The sequence below is a fragment of the Anomaloglossus baeobatrachus genome, chromosome 3, assembly GCF_048569485.1.
Source record: "Anomaloglossus baeobatrachus isolate aAnoBae1 chromosome 3, aAnoBae1.hap1, whole genome shotgun sequence".
Taxonomy (NCBI): domain Eukaryota; kingdom Metazoa; phylum Chordata; class Amphibia; order Anura; family Aromobatidae; genus Anomaloglossus; species Anomaloglossus baeobatrachus.
The window spans coordinates 559,648,318-559,662,947 of NC_134355.1; the positions used below are offsets into that span (position 1 = coordinate 559,648,318).

General features: G+C 45.5%; 1 protein-coding gene across 1 annotated transcript in view; it reads right to left on the minus strand.

The window, feature by feature from the left end:
* Positions 1-316: 316 nt before the first annotated feature.
* Positions 317-14,630, minus strand: part of SEPTIN2 (septin 2) — a 118,595-nt gene continuing 104,281 nt past the window's right edge. Inside the window, exons 11-13 of the mRNA XM_075340856.1 lie at positions 3,415-3,472; positions 2,838-2,920; positions 317-2,753 (exon numbers count right to left, since the gene is read on the minus strand). Of these exons, the coding sequence (XP_075196971.1) occupies positions 2,840-2,920; positions 3,415-3,472 (139 nt within the window). The 3' untranslated portion in view covers positions 317-2,753; positions 2,838-2,839. The remainder of the gene's footprint in view (positions 2,754-2,837; positions 2,921-3,414; positions 3,473-14,630) is intronic.

Consider the following 14,630-nt stretch of genomic DNA (forward strand, 5'->3'; position numbering starts at 1 on the left):
CCTGTGCAATCATTTTTCAGTTCCTACCAATTAATGCTGCCATTTTTTTTCTGGTTAAACCACTGACATTGTGATGGCAATCAAATTGGGTGCATTATATGTTGCATGGTGTTAGTGTCCGTTAGGTAACGGATCTGGCACTGCTGTCAATATTGTTGAGAGGTGACGAAAACTTTCTACTTGGCCTCTATCCACCATGTTTCCGTTCCATCGGGTTTTTCTTTACAGTAATAGTGCAGCCTGATTACACCTGAGAGAATGGAAGCCATGACAGCAGTGTTAACAGGCCACAACATGACAATGATTAAACTGCAGACCCCATCAAAGTTGCTTTATTTCACATTTTCAAATATTAAAAAAAAACATTTTGTTGAAATGTATATGAAAAAGTAAAAAAAAAAAAAAAAAATAGTAATGTAAATACCTAAAACGTTGCAAAAATGACCTAAGGCACAGAAGAAAACATTGAACAATAAATGTGAGTGCTATTACATGTTGGGGCAGTGGTATAAAACTAAACTACCAAACTGTAAAATGAAGCCGATTCTGCACATAAAGCAGTAGTTGTTAGGCCTTGCCAGCTGACTAGCAATTAGTTGGATTTCAATATGCCCGATTCATCTGTTTCTTTAGTGGGATAGTCGCAAATTCCCTCTCCTATTGAAAACACATTAATGTTTGGGCCGAGCATTTTATGGCCAACCCTACATTTATGGGTTGGTGTTCTACAAGTAAAAACCAGATACAACACGTATGTGAAATGCAAATGTCTCAATGAGCCCTTATGCACATGAAAATTGCACAGTTCACTCTCATCAAGAAACATATTCAGATACTCACAGTATAATTATGGCTCGTTATCGTTATGGCTCGACATCCATGGTTAATGCGACCATACAAACTAAAGAATTATATAACGTATTGTAAAAGTTAAAGAGGTTGGCAACTACTTTAACATTGAAGGCCTATCCTTAGCATAGGTCATCTATGTCCGATCAGCTGGGGTCCAACACCCGATCAGCTGTTCTTGGTGCTGCCGGCAGTAGTAGGTGGCTGGAAATGCTGCGTTTTGGAGCTGCGTCGTCTTCTGATAGCAGCTGCGGCCGGGTACTGCACATCCGCCTCCCATTCAAATCAATAGGAGACGGATGTGCAGTAGCCGGACGCGGCTGCTATCAGTTGACAGGGCTGCTCTATCTGCCGCCACCGGCGCTGAGAACAACTGATCAGCGTGGTGTTGGACCCCGACCGATAAGACATTGTTAATCTAACCTATGGATTGGCCTCCAATGTAAAAGTAGTGGACAATCTCTAAAGATGTACAATCTGTTTTATATGTGAAGGGAAGGTCTGGAAGCAGGTCAGATACAGGCCAATGTATATAGGGTAGCAAGAGTCTTTCATGACACCTTATGACATTGTAGTACCCTACATAGAGCGAACATGTACACCTGGCTGAGCCAAACTGCAAGCAAATAGTGGAAGTGAAACCTTTTGGAGTGAGGATGTAAGATGTGAAAGTTTCAGCTCATTTTTAGTATCAGAAAAAGACAACCATTTAGTTCCACCTGCTGACATTTTAACTTGCAGATATCGTTTTGCCCCAAGAAACATTAAACAGCAAATGTCTGCCTGCAGATTCCACAGAAAACTGTCTATATAAGTATCTTCGCTTTGTGTTCATTTATATTATATATTTATTCTTGCCAGAAGTAGAAAAATCAGAAAGTTTCTTCTATTTATTGAGATCAGTTCCGATTTGTCCCAGACATCAAGTATGGCCGTGTAAATAAGCCATGACCGTATCTTTATATATGGCAGAACAAACTGGACTGGGTGAGACACCTAAAGAGGAACTGGCAATGTTAATCGTCCTTTGTGTTGGCCAGTTTACCAAATTGTGCAGATTTAACAAATCGTACAAACATTTTTGGAAAACCTACTAAATTTGAGTCAAAAATAGCCAAGCATGTCTACCAACACTTGATATGTGTGTTAGACATGCTTGAAGTAGAGTGGTCTAGATGGAAAAGTGGTGTGCCCCAAGTTTTACAGGCCTCAAGATATAATGTAGCAGTGTGCAGCCACTTCAGCTGTCAAGAAACAGAACCTCGTAGTATGCCCTGATAGTGCTGGGTGCTGGGCTTTTTTTTTTTAACAACTGGGAGGCTACATATTCCAAACCAATGGTACGAGGCCTGACTCTTCGGTATGGGTTCACATTTCTGGGGTATACATATGAAAGGATATTTATAGTGGTATTTTCCTTTATATTTGACACAAGCTCTTGAGAGCTGCAAGAATGAAGTTACAATTACCCAGTTGTCTGAGCACTGAATTTCATAAAATGTTAAATTAATGTTCCCAAAACCTTGAGGGGGGCTTACCATGAGTGGTTAATACGGCGTGATAATAAAGGAGGTGACAGAGGAAAGAATAAGAAACGTGAGGAGTATATATATCCATGCAATGCAATGAAGGATCAGTTCAGTTTTCTACTATATGTAACAGTATATGGTTATATAATATAACAGTTTCCTAATACTTTGTCAACAAGAATCCTATATAGAGAATATAAATTGTTTCCATTCTATCGTCACAAAATTATACTTTGACATAATAATCTTTGAAAGGTATAAAAAGAAAGAAGAAAAATTGTGTGTGTAATACATGGCAATAAAGTGTACTATACAAAGGGCACAAGTAAGTCCCCGCAGAGGGCACTGCTCTTGTTGTGTCTTGTGATCATAGACCTGGAAAGAGAAGAGGACAATTACTTTACAGATTGATGGTGGGAATAGAAAGCCGTTCTAAGACCAAGAGCGATGGCGCTTTACCATTACACATGCTCCTCTCCGCCCTGCCGCTGGATCTGCATTTGAGCCTGCATTCTTGCAATCATTTCCTGCATGCGTCGAAGCTGTAATAAAAGTATAAAAGGAAATGATTAATTTTACCAAAAATGCCGTAATTTACTTTTTGATGAAAGACACAAAAAATCAAAAAACGGCTGTGTATAGACACCTAAAAGGCAGAAAAGATACATTGGAACGATAGGTGGCCATACATATTACAACGAAATCCGACAGTCTTCATTTGGAAAACAGCAAATAATTCTGCTGACCAAAGTCCGATCGTCATGGTCTGAGAGGAAGTCGAGTCGACCAGGTACGACATTTTTGTCTGACGGTCAATATGGGCTGATCGTCTACGTATCACCCATGCATAAATGATCATCTCACAAATGTCCCTTCCCGCAATGAATCAGCCATTTGAATAATAGTAATGACCATTAATAAGTAAAATGTGCATGGCTGCATCAGCAGAAAGAGATTCCATCAGAGGAACATTTAATGATCGTCCAAGTTCTATCGGATGTGGGGATATCTAAGGTCATCTCTGTATATCACTCACCTCTGCTTCCTTTTCTAGCAGGATCTGGTCCTTTGATACTTCCACATTCTCAACTTTGCTGAAATGAAGTAACAAACACAGTAAATATCTTCTGTAAGTCAGAGCAAGGATATGTGCAACACAGATCATTAATTCATCCAACGCAGATTACACTAGGTAAAGAATCAGTCTCATCTTCTTATATGGGTAATATCGCAAACTATGCAATTCGCCCATTGAAAAACATCTAAATTGTGAAACGGGAATCCTTAATTTCATAGTTTACCGTTTTGTTGCCTAGGTTACCTTCCCAGTATAGGAGGGACCTGTTGAAGTGCAATCTATATAGCACAAAACAGCTGTGATCCACATGCTCCTTGCATCTCAAAGCTGCTTGTGTTTTTAAGGAAACAGGAATACAGAATTTTAAATTTTTTAAGGATGTGAAGTGTCAACTACTTTCTTTCTTTTGCTGCAACCAAGATATTACTTGACAGTTTGAGCACCACCGGAATCCTAATCTGCATTGTACAGGGAATACACTATACAGTGGAACCTTGGTTAACGAGAACAATCCGTTCTGGGACTGTGCTTGTTAACCAAGTTACTCATTCAGCAAAGCAAGATTTCCCATAGGAAATCATTGCAATGCAAACAATTCATTCCACAACTTGTTAAATGTCCCATCCTGGTCCCCTATTGTGCCATTCCACACATGCACAAACACACAAAAGCACGTACAAACACACAAGCACGCACGCGCACATATTATGCTCACCTTACCTTCCGTTCCATCGTCGGTCTCCTGGGACTTGCTGTTCTCCGGTACGGGCTGTGTATCAGGTTACAATAACGACGAGGGAGGAACTTCCTGGCCAGAGCGTTGACGTCAAAGGCAGATCCGCTTGCCTCTGATTGGCCAGCACGTTGCCTTTGACAGCCGAAGTTCCTGCTTCGTCGCTATGGTTGCCAATGCACAGCCTGCAGTGGAGCGGCGAACTACAGGACCCAGAAGGCCAGCGATGGAACTGAAGGTACACATATTATGCTCACCTTACCTTCTGTTTCATCGCCGGCCTCCTGGGTCTTGTAGCTCGCCGTGAGGACGTCACGATGTACCGGCGGACTACAAGAACCATGAGCATAATACTGTATGTGCGTGCGTGCGTGCCTGTGTGTTTGTGTGTGTTTGTGTGGACTGGAAGAGCAGGTCAGAGCGCGGTGGATGTACGGAACCGAAAGTGTGTGCGGTGAGGATTATCCTCGTACAGCAAAGCTTTCTCATAAACAGAGTTACAAATTTACAGAAAGCTTTGTTTGTTAAGCGAAATTCTCGTTAAGTGGGTTACTCGTTAAGCGAGGTTCCACTGTACCAGCTTTTGCATGTGAGTAGTGCCGAATTTTCTATTTATTCACTGCAACTTGCGAGTAATATTTCCCCAAGTTCTTTCTAAAACTCGCCATCCAATCTAAGAGCTTTTTTGTACAGAAGCTTACTTAACACTTCCTCAAACACTTCCATGGTGAAGGGATGGTTTAAAACCTCTCTGGAATCTGCAGACAACCTGCGGAGTCTGATATTTTCTAGATGGGAAGACATTTTTTCCTCTTGGACCATGGATTTAGATACATACCGACCACCACAATAGGGACATAATGTGGAAATAAATTAGAGCAGTGCGTTCCTGAATAACAATCAAAAGACAAAACCTTTAGGCCCTGTGCGCACACTGCGTTTTTTGCCACGGATTTGCCGTGGTTTTTGCTGCAAAAAAGGTGCAGTTTTGGTTCATAACCTTTCTGCAGTCCTTCCCCAGTAAAATCTATGGGAAATCCAAAATGCTGTGCGCACACTGCGTTTTTTTTTACCTGCAGATATTTCTGCAGATTTTCTGCATCAAAAAAGAAGTAGCATGTCACTTCTTTTCCGCAGGTACCTGCAGTTTTGCCATGGATAATGATTAAAAACCGCAGGGACCAACCTGCAGGAAAAAAAACACACCAAAACCGCAACAAACTGTGGTAAAACTGCATGCGGATTTCGGGTGCGTTTTTTTGCCGCAGGTGCAGAATTCTACAAGAGGATGCAGATATTTCTTAAGAAAAGAAAATTTCCCAGTGCGCACAGACCTTTAGAAAGGGTTTGTCAGGAACACCTCTGCCTCATACACTGTGTGGGCGCTAGTTCTCTCATTTACTTCAATAGGAGCTGCAGTTGCTGAGATCGATCACTGCACAGTGTATGGAGCTGTGCTCATGCTCCATACGCTGGACTCTTATGGGGATAAGTGCTCATTGGTAGGCATGACTGGTGTCACATACCACTGATCTTATAAGGATGACCAATTCTGAGGTTTTCGATTTATTAATCATGAACAATCCCTTTTAAATGTGGGTGAAGGGTTATTCCACCCAAAAAAAGTTATCCCCAATCCATAGGATAGAGTACATGCTGCTGATGGCTAAAAGGTCCAAACACCTGGACGTTCAGCGATCCCAATAGGGCTTTGAAACTCAAAGAAAAGCAATCCTTTCTTGAATGGAGTAGAGGTACACATGCTCGGCCTCTGCTCCACTCAGTGTCTTTAGGATAATAAATAGCCATAAATAGCCAAGGACTGCATCCCGAGTCCAACAGACAAGTGCAGCAGAGGCCGAGCATGCGCATCTCCACTACATTCAGGACAGCAGGTTCCAAAGCCCTGATCTTGAGATCTCAGGGGGTCCTAGCAGATGGACCACCAGTGACCAGCAAGTTATGTCCTATCTTATGAATAGGCGATTCTCCTATCTTATGGATAGGTGATCACGTTTTATTTTCTTTTGTTTGGAAAATTACTCTATAATTCTGTTCTAAAGAGTTGCCCATTACTAAAATGATAAATCACACATGGGATGGCAGATCCTCACCGCACTCATTTTCTTGCCAGTTTCATTCGAATACTGGGTGTGAAATCATATTTTAATTATATTATTTTCAAAATTGTACTTTTGTCATCCAGATGACAAAAAAACCCCAAAACACACAGTTCTCAGTTATCACCATAAGTGTTCTCCATCTCCATAGCAGTCTATGGAGGCATCAGTTTATTTCTTCTGATTTAAACGGAATTGTGAAAGCTGCAGCCAATCAATGGCTGCTGACTGGCTACAGGGGTCATGTCACATAATGTCATACAAACTGCTGGGAGACAAAACGCAAACATTAGGGGGATCAGTGTTGGTTCTGGGAGGCAAGTCTGACTTTTATTTTAGACTGCATACTTGAGCTGTACATAATGTGTTGTCCAGTTGTTATGGACATGGTTATGGACGGTTATGATCAGTAGTAAGAATTATATGAAGATATCCAGAACAGAACTCAAATGGCATTTGAACTGTACTCAGATACGGGACTTTCTGATTACAAGACTTTTGTGATTCATGCTGACTTAGCATAATATAAAATGAAACACATATAGTAAAAGCCGGGGGGCGTGGCTGGCTATGGAGGTGTAGGGACGCACTTTCTGGAGCTCCTGCAGCACACATCAAAATCCATCGGCATCCACTGAAAATATGGGCAAATCTACCAGAAAAACAAAAGGCCGAGCATCCTCACAACCCCCAGCTACAAAAGGGGATATCGCCCAGCTCCTAACCCGCCAGATTCCTCCCCGACGGGAGTCCCAAGATTTCCCGCCGGCAGCATCAGGAGATCAGCCACGAGGCATCCACACAGAGAAACCCGCATCCCCTGGTACCGATCACCGAGCCCCCAGGCAGCACCCAGCATCCCAGACACCGCTGACCTCTGTTGCTGCAGATTTCCCCAGACGTCCGGCCATGCGACAGGAGGGGGAGGAGGACCCAGTGGAGCAGGATGGCGGCTCCCCTTGTGGAGGCACACGTGGAAGCGTGCCCGCGCTCCAGCGGAGTGAAGCAGCCGGCGATGAGAGAGAGGGAACCTGCCGGCCGGATCGCATGCGTGATAAGGAGGCGGAAGAGGGCAGTAGAGATGTGGCGGCTCAGGAGGAGGTGAGGTGCGGGGGGGGGGGAATGGCGGCGCTTCCATCATCCGCGCTGAGGGAGACAGCGGCGCTTCCCCCATCCACGCTGAGGGAGACAGCGGCGCTTCCCCCATCCACGCTGAGGGAGACAGCGGCGCTGCATGTGCCTCCCCAGCGTGCTCGCCGGGGGGGTCACAGACACCAACGATGTTGCGGGGGCATGAAGGCGCCCACGTGGGTGAAGGAGCCCCCCCTTCACCCTGCTTCCATGAGAGGGAGCTGCAGAGGGGAGGGGGAGCAGGAGAGGGATCGCAGTCCCCCTGTGCCCTGCGCCCATCTGCAGGGGCGTCCACCCATAACCCACAACTGGCCAACTCAGCAGCCGGAGCCCCTCTGAGGCCCACTCTGGAGCCCATGACACAGGGGCTATGGAGCGACCCCCCGCCCTGCACTCCACTGAAGCCTCTGATGCATGGTCCACAGGATCTTCCTGGCTCTCAGCCTCCCCCAAAGGTGGAGATATGATAGAGGCCGAGTCGAACGTTCCACCGCCCCGAAAAGGAACGCAAAGAGATAGCAAGGCCCCAGACCGCAGGGACGCCCCTGTTGAACTGACAGGCGAACCCACCCCTCCCACCAGATGTGGTCAACAATCCTCTGAAAAGAAGCAGGTGTATAATCAGACACCTCCAGAGGCTGACAGGCCGATTACCCTGGCAGATATAGGCACACTACTTGAATCAATCCCCACCAAACAGGACATTACTAACCTAACATCACAGATTGTCTCCGAATGCAAACAAGAATTTGCCCGGTTTCGCTCGGAGTTAACGGATCTCTCATCAAAGGTGGACTCTATATCTCAGTCCCGTGACTCCACGACAAAAATTATACAAACACTGACAGACACCGTTAAACGCCACTCCTCCCAATTACAAAGCCTTCAAGCCTCATTAGATGATCTCGAAAATAGAAATCGGAGGAACAATTTACGGATTAGAGGCCTTCCAGAATCCATCACCGCCGCAGATCTCCCATCTACACTGACTTCCATCTTTAATGGCCTGCTTCGGCGCCCGCCTGGTACTTTTATCGAAATTGACAGGGCCCATAGAGCCTTACGGCCCCCTGACCCGAACAACCCCCAGCCAAGGGACGCAATTTGCCGGATTCACTTTTTCCAATTGAAAGAATTGATTCTACAGGCAGCACGTCAGAAGCGAGCAATATCCCACCTAGGCCAGCCTATCCGAATCATGCCAGATCTATCGCGATTCACACTGGCTCAAAGAGCGGCCCTCAAACCGCTACTTAATCTCCTACAAGAGGAGGAAATCCCTTTTAGATGGGGGTTCCCCTTCTCTTTATCAGTGCGGAAAGCACACCAGACCTTCACAATCAGAGCCCCGGGAGACCTACGAGGTTTCCTGTCCGGCCTGGACCTACCAAACATCACTTTGCCTGATTGGGAGGCACTTACTGAGCATGGTCTGGCCTTAATGGGGAGACCCACAAGACCCCAAGAGCGTCCCCCTGCTGGACTCTCCCCCAGAGAAAAACCGAAGGGGGGAGATAAAAGAGGACCGCCCATGGGACGCCGCATTGCAGCCTAAGGACTAAGACGTCCGACGGGACGTCAGCATTGAATTGGAATTGCACGTGAGCCGAGTCCACCCATTTGTTCCCCCAAAAAGAAGAAGGGAAGAGGGGAAAGAAAGAAAAGAAGAAAAAAAAAAGAGGAAAAAAAAAAGAAAAAAAATATAGAGGAGATGCGAGTGGGAGGAGACACTGGGATGGACGGCGGGAACTTGTGCTTAAAATTGTGAATGCGGGGAGGGGGGATGTTTCTCCTCTGGGAACCCCTGCACCCTAACAAGACACCAGTAACAACGAGAATGTGACTTTCTGCAGAGGATCCCCTTTTTTTTCAGAACACATTAGTTGTGAATTATAGAACTATAGTCAGATTTTTTTTTTTGGTTGCATGCCCAGAGGCCATTATCTTTATGCAATAGCCGATGGATAATCAGTCAGACCACGTTATAATGTTAAACCAAATAGAGTGTTACGCAGGCTCCTGTGCTACCTTGCCACTCACTAGACTAGACTTCGCCCCACATAGGGTGTGAGCCTCTGTACCACCGGATAAGGTTGCACAAGCTCCTGTTCTACGTTAGTACCCTTTTAGGTTGTTTACTGCACAGAGGCTATACCTCTGAGCCTTTACGTTTCTTTTTTCTTGCAGCTCTGTTCTTTATCTCTCTTCTACTCTCTAATCCTTTTTTGTTTTGTCTACTTCTCTTACGGCATTGCACAAAGCTCTTCACTCACCGATATCGCGCTACGACTCTATCACAATGACGGAATTGAGAATCGCCTCCTTCAACGCCAAAGGTCTGAACGCACCAGAAAAACGGGCACAAATCCTGCAACATTTTCATCGACAAAAGGTACAGATAGTGTGTCTCCAAGAAACACACTTTCAGGAAAATCATGCACCCACCATCAGACACAAACACTACACCAGTTAGCACTTTGCCAACAACCCTAGTAACAAGTCCAAGGGAGTTGCCATAGCCATCCACAAATCCCTCCCTCACCAAATTCTTAGTTGTACGATAGATAAAGAGGCGAGGTATATCATTCTGTCCCTAAACATCGAGGGCCAAATATTAACTCTCCTAAACATGTACACCCCTAACCAAGATCAAGCCAATTTTATCTCACAACTGATGGACGTGTCGTCCCCCTTGATGCAGGGGTCGGTAATCTTATGCGCTGACCTCAACCTCACTCTGAACCCGACTTTAGACAACTCAAAGAAAAAAAATCACACTTATCATACAAAGCCATTAAATATATCAAAAAAGCCCTCTTTAGTGTACAGCTATGCGACGTATGGAGACTACAACACCCTGAGGTCAGAGATTACACCTTTTACTCCACTCCGCACGATTCCTATAGTAGGATTGATTACATCATGGTCCAACACTCGGCTCTCCCTTGGATTTCCTCCACAGCAATTGGTAATATATTATGGTCCGATCACGCTCCAGTTTACTGCTCTCTCACAATCCCTTCCTTTTCTAAAACGGTACGCCCATGGCGTCTGAATGAGAGCCTACTGACAGACACAGAGTGTCTGGCGGACATACGGGAATCTATTGGACACTTTATCGCTGACCATGTTGCCGACGCGACCACCCCAATCCTCAAATGGGAAGCACTGAAATGTGTTGAGAGGGGTTCTCATTAAACACGGATCTAGGCTGAAAAAAGCTAAAGCCCAAGCCCTGAACTCCGCCTTGCAAGCGGTCTCTAAACTAGAATTATCCCACAAAAATGCGCTCTCGACAGAAACGCTAAGAAATCTCCTTAAAGCACGACAAGAAGTGAAACATCTGTTAGACGAATCGTATAAGCGGTACCTCCAAATTGGGCGCAGCCGATTTTATGAATATGGCAACAAACCTGAAAGGATGCTTGCCAGAGCCCTCCGCTCTCAATGTACTCAGAATTTTATCCCCTGCATCAAGGGACTTAATGACGCCATGGTACACACAACGGCGGAGATCTCTGACACGTTCCGTACATACTATGCAAATTTATACAATCTCCCCAAACCGACAAACCCTCCACTTCCCATCATGTCACCTTTCGAGACCCTCAAACCAGAACTTATAGCTGAACTGGATACCCCTTTCGATCACTCGGAGCTGTTAGAAGTAATAAAAAACTTACCAAATAACAAAAGCCCTGGACCAGATGGATTCACAGGAAAATTTTATAAAGCATTGGTAGATCTCTTGTCGCCTTTGATGTTGGTCGCATTTAATTCCATCTCTGAGTCCTGCCCGTTCCCTGCCCAATCCACGACCGCATTTGTCACCGTAATCCCTAAGCCAGGAAAAGACCCACATGTCTGCAAGAGCTATCGCCCAATTTCCCTCTTGAACACGGATCTAAAAATTTTTGCAAAATTAATAGCGAATAGACTGAATCCTCTGCTTCCCTCGCTGGTTCATCCCGACCAGGTGGGCTTTGTTCCAGGGAGGGAGGCACGGGACAACACACTTAAAACTATAGATATTATACATCATGCAAAAACACACAAGATACCGATGATGGTCCTATCCCTTGACGCCGAGAAGGCTTTCGATAGAATCTCATGGCCCTCCCTCGCAGACACCCTTACACATATTGGCTTAGGTCCCTCCCTCCTTACTAAAATTCTTTCATTATACCAATACCCAGTCGCTAATCTAAAAATTAATGGCTCATTATCAAACCCCTTTACCATCCATAATGGCACCCGGCAGGGCTGCCCACTATCTCCACTTCTCTATATATTAATCATGGAACATCTCCTGGCTGCCATTCGTAATCACCCTGAGATCAGAGGAATTAAATTAGCGGGCAAAGAATATAAATGTTCAGCGTTTGCTGATGATGTACTAATTTATATAACAAACCCCACGACCTCATTACCTCACCTGCTTGATTTATTGGAGGGATTCGGTGGGTGGTCCAACTTTAAGATCAATATGGACAAATCCGAGGCCCTCAATGTAACTCTGCCTGATGAGTTGGTGCATGACTTAAAGTCGCATTACCCATTTAGGTGGCCCCCAGACAATGTCATTACCTATTTGGGCATTCGTCTACCCTCGGATCTTTCCAGATTGTTCACATTGAACTTCCAGCCATTTCTCTCCAGATTGGAGAATAATCTAGCCACTTGGGAGCGGACAAGTTTCTCATGGTTCGGGCGCATTAATATATTAAAAATGACTGTCCTCCCCAGGTTGTTATACCTATTACACACGATTCCCACCTACATTCCGATGGCATTCTGGGAGGGAATTCGACGACAATTTAAGAACTTTGTTTGGGCGTCAAAACATCCGAGGTTACGTTGGGAAACCCTAACACGTCCCAAGGAAGCTGGTGGGACGGGTTTGCCGGATTGCCGTCGTTATTATTTTGCAGCAGCGCATGGCCGGATACTGGATTTAGTACATGGTTATCCGACGAAGTTATGGGTGCGTCTGGCAACTGACATATGTCCGTTCCCGGTCGGAACCTTGCCCTGGTTACGCCCGTCCACAATTCCTAAAAACCTGGAAACGTCCTACACAACAGCTCATACGCTGAAGACCCTGAGCATCCCTTCTCTGAAGAAAGGGCTGATAGATGGGAACGGACCCTTGTTCCCCATTTCAGGTAACCCTTTGTTCAGACCGGGATGTACCACCCCGACATTTTTAGGCTGTTCTAAATCCCGTCCTCTACGCTTTCACCAGGTAGCTCCCACCGGAACACTAATACCACTCAACGCGATCCTGGGAGAGACCCCCTCCACTCCGCGATATGATTATGAATATACCCAACTCCAGCACTTCTTTGCATCAATCCCTGGGAAGGATTCACTGATACGCCCACCATCACCGTTTGAAATGCTATGCCTCACAAACACGATTATATCGCATACGACTTCAGTTGTGTACAAACTGCTCTCGGAAAAAGATTTGCTCTCCCTCCCCCCTTATTGTAAGGCCTGGGAGTCAGAACTAAATAAAACCTTCACGAAAACCCAATGGAATAAATGCTTTGCCCTATCACACAAGTCAGTCATAGCTTCCAAGTCGCAAGAAACAAGTTATAAAATAATTTCGAGATGGTATAGGGTCCCAACCACATTAAATAAATGGTTCCCAGGGGTCCCAGACACATGCTGGCGTTGCGGAGCGGAGCCGGGCTCGATGTCCCACATATGGTGGTCCTGCCCGACCCTGCGCGCCTTCTGGAACGAAGTTCTCAAGACGGTGTTGGAGGTAACAGGGATCTCAATACCGCAGTCCCCAGAAGCAATTCTGCTTTATATGTTCCCTATATCCACCACTAAATATAAAAAATCTCTGCTCAGACACCTTTTGCAGGCTGCGAAAACTGTGATCCCCAGACACTGGAGATCCGTGGATCCCCCGTCTCTGGAAGAGTGGTTTGTAGAGGTGGACCTGACACACCGTATGGAGTCCCTGGTAGCTTGCTCACAACATGAAAGAGACACAATTGGCAAGACGTGGTTTCACTGGGAGGCGTTTTTGTCTTCCCCCTTGTACCGCCAGATTTTGAAGTGAAGTGCAATGCCCTAATCTCCTCCTTTCTTCTTTTCTTTTTCCTTTTTCCTACTTTATAGTTCACTTCCCTCTATCCTTATCTCACAGGTTTTCGGGTTTTTTTTCTCTCAATTATAGCAGAGAATCATCAGAGTTCAGGGGTTGAGGTTAGGAACGTATAGGAATTCATATTAGACCACCACAATCTTTCTGGTCTTCTTACCCGGACGATAAAAATAGAGGTGCTATGGATATCGCCATAGCTTTATTTTGCGATTGACCAGTTAGCTATCCTTGTTGTTGGTTCCTGACCTAATGTTACAGAGTTTTGTGTAATATTGCAGTTAATAAGTCAATTACTCTATTTTCTCAATGCCTCATTTCTCTGTATGTGAATACCTTGAAAATCAATAAAAATCTATTGTTTAAAAAAAAAAAAAAAAAAAAAAAAGACTTCCTGTTCCGGTCCTGGCTGAGGAGGCAGCATAGAGGAGAAGCTCCCGACACCCCTCTGAGAAACCGACGATAAACAGCATACCCGGGCAAGTGAGCGAGCAGAGAGCAGCACGTCTGGTAGCAGGAAGCACACAGCTATGGAGCGGTACTTACTGAGGAGTGCTGGTGGTGGTGAGGGGACCTGCAGGAATGGAGATCCTGACTGCCGGCGGGGAGAAGAGGAGACTGACATGGCACCTACAAGCCTGATGGAGGAGGAGCCAGAGTCCCCAGTGCAAGATGTGGTAATGGAAGCCAGGAGAGGGAGAAGTGAAGGAGATGAGAGCGGGGGGTCGGGGGAGGATGGAGCAGGAGAGAAATCGCTGCATTGGATTGCAGAGGGAGAAACACAATGGATAGAGGAAGGGGACATGGAGGAACAAGAAAGAGAGGAGGAGGAGGAGTGCAGCAAGCAAAGAGTGGCCAGAGACGCAGGAGACCGGACTGATCACTTAGACATGCAATATAAGGTGTCTAATCATGATAAATGCCAGCAGAAGCTGCATGTCAGAAACAGTAACATTCCTTCTAAAGCAAACAAGAAACTGCCGGCCACACCATTATCTAAATACTGTAAACAAATGGGGGAGGGTGGAAAATCCCCAGCTCAGAATAAGAGAACTAAGAAACCAGC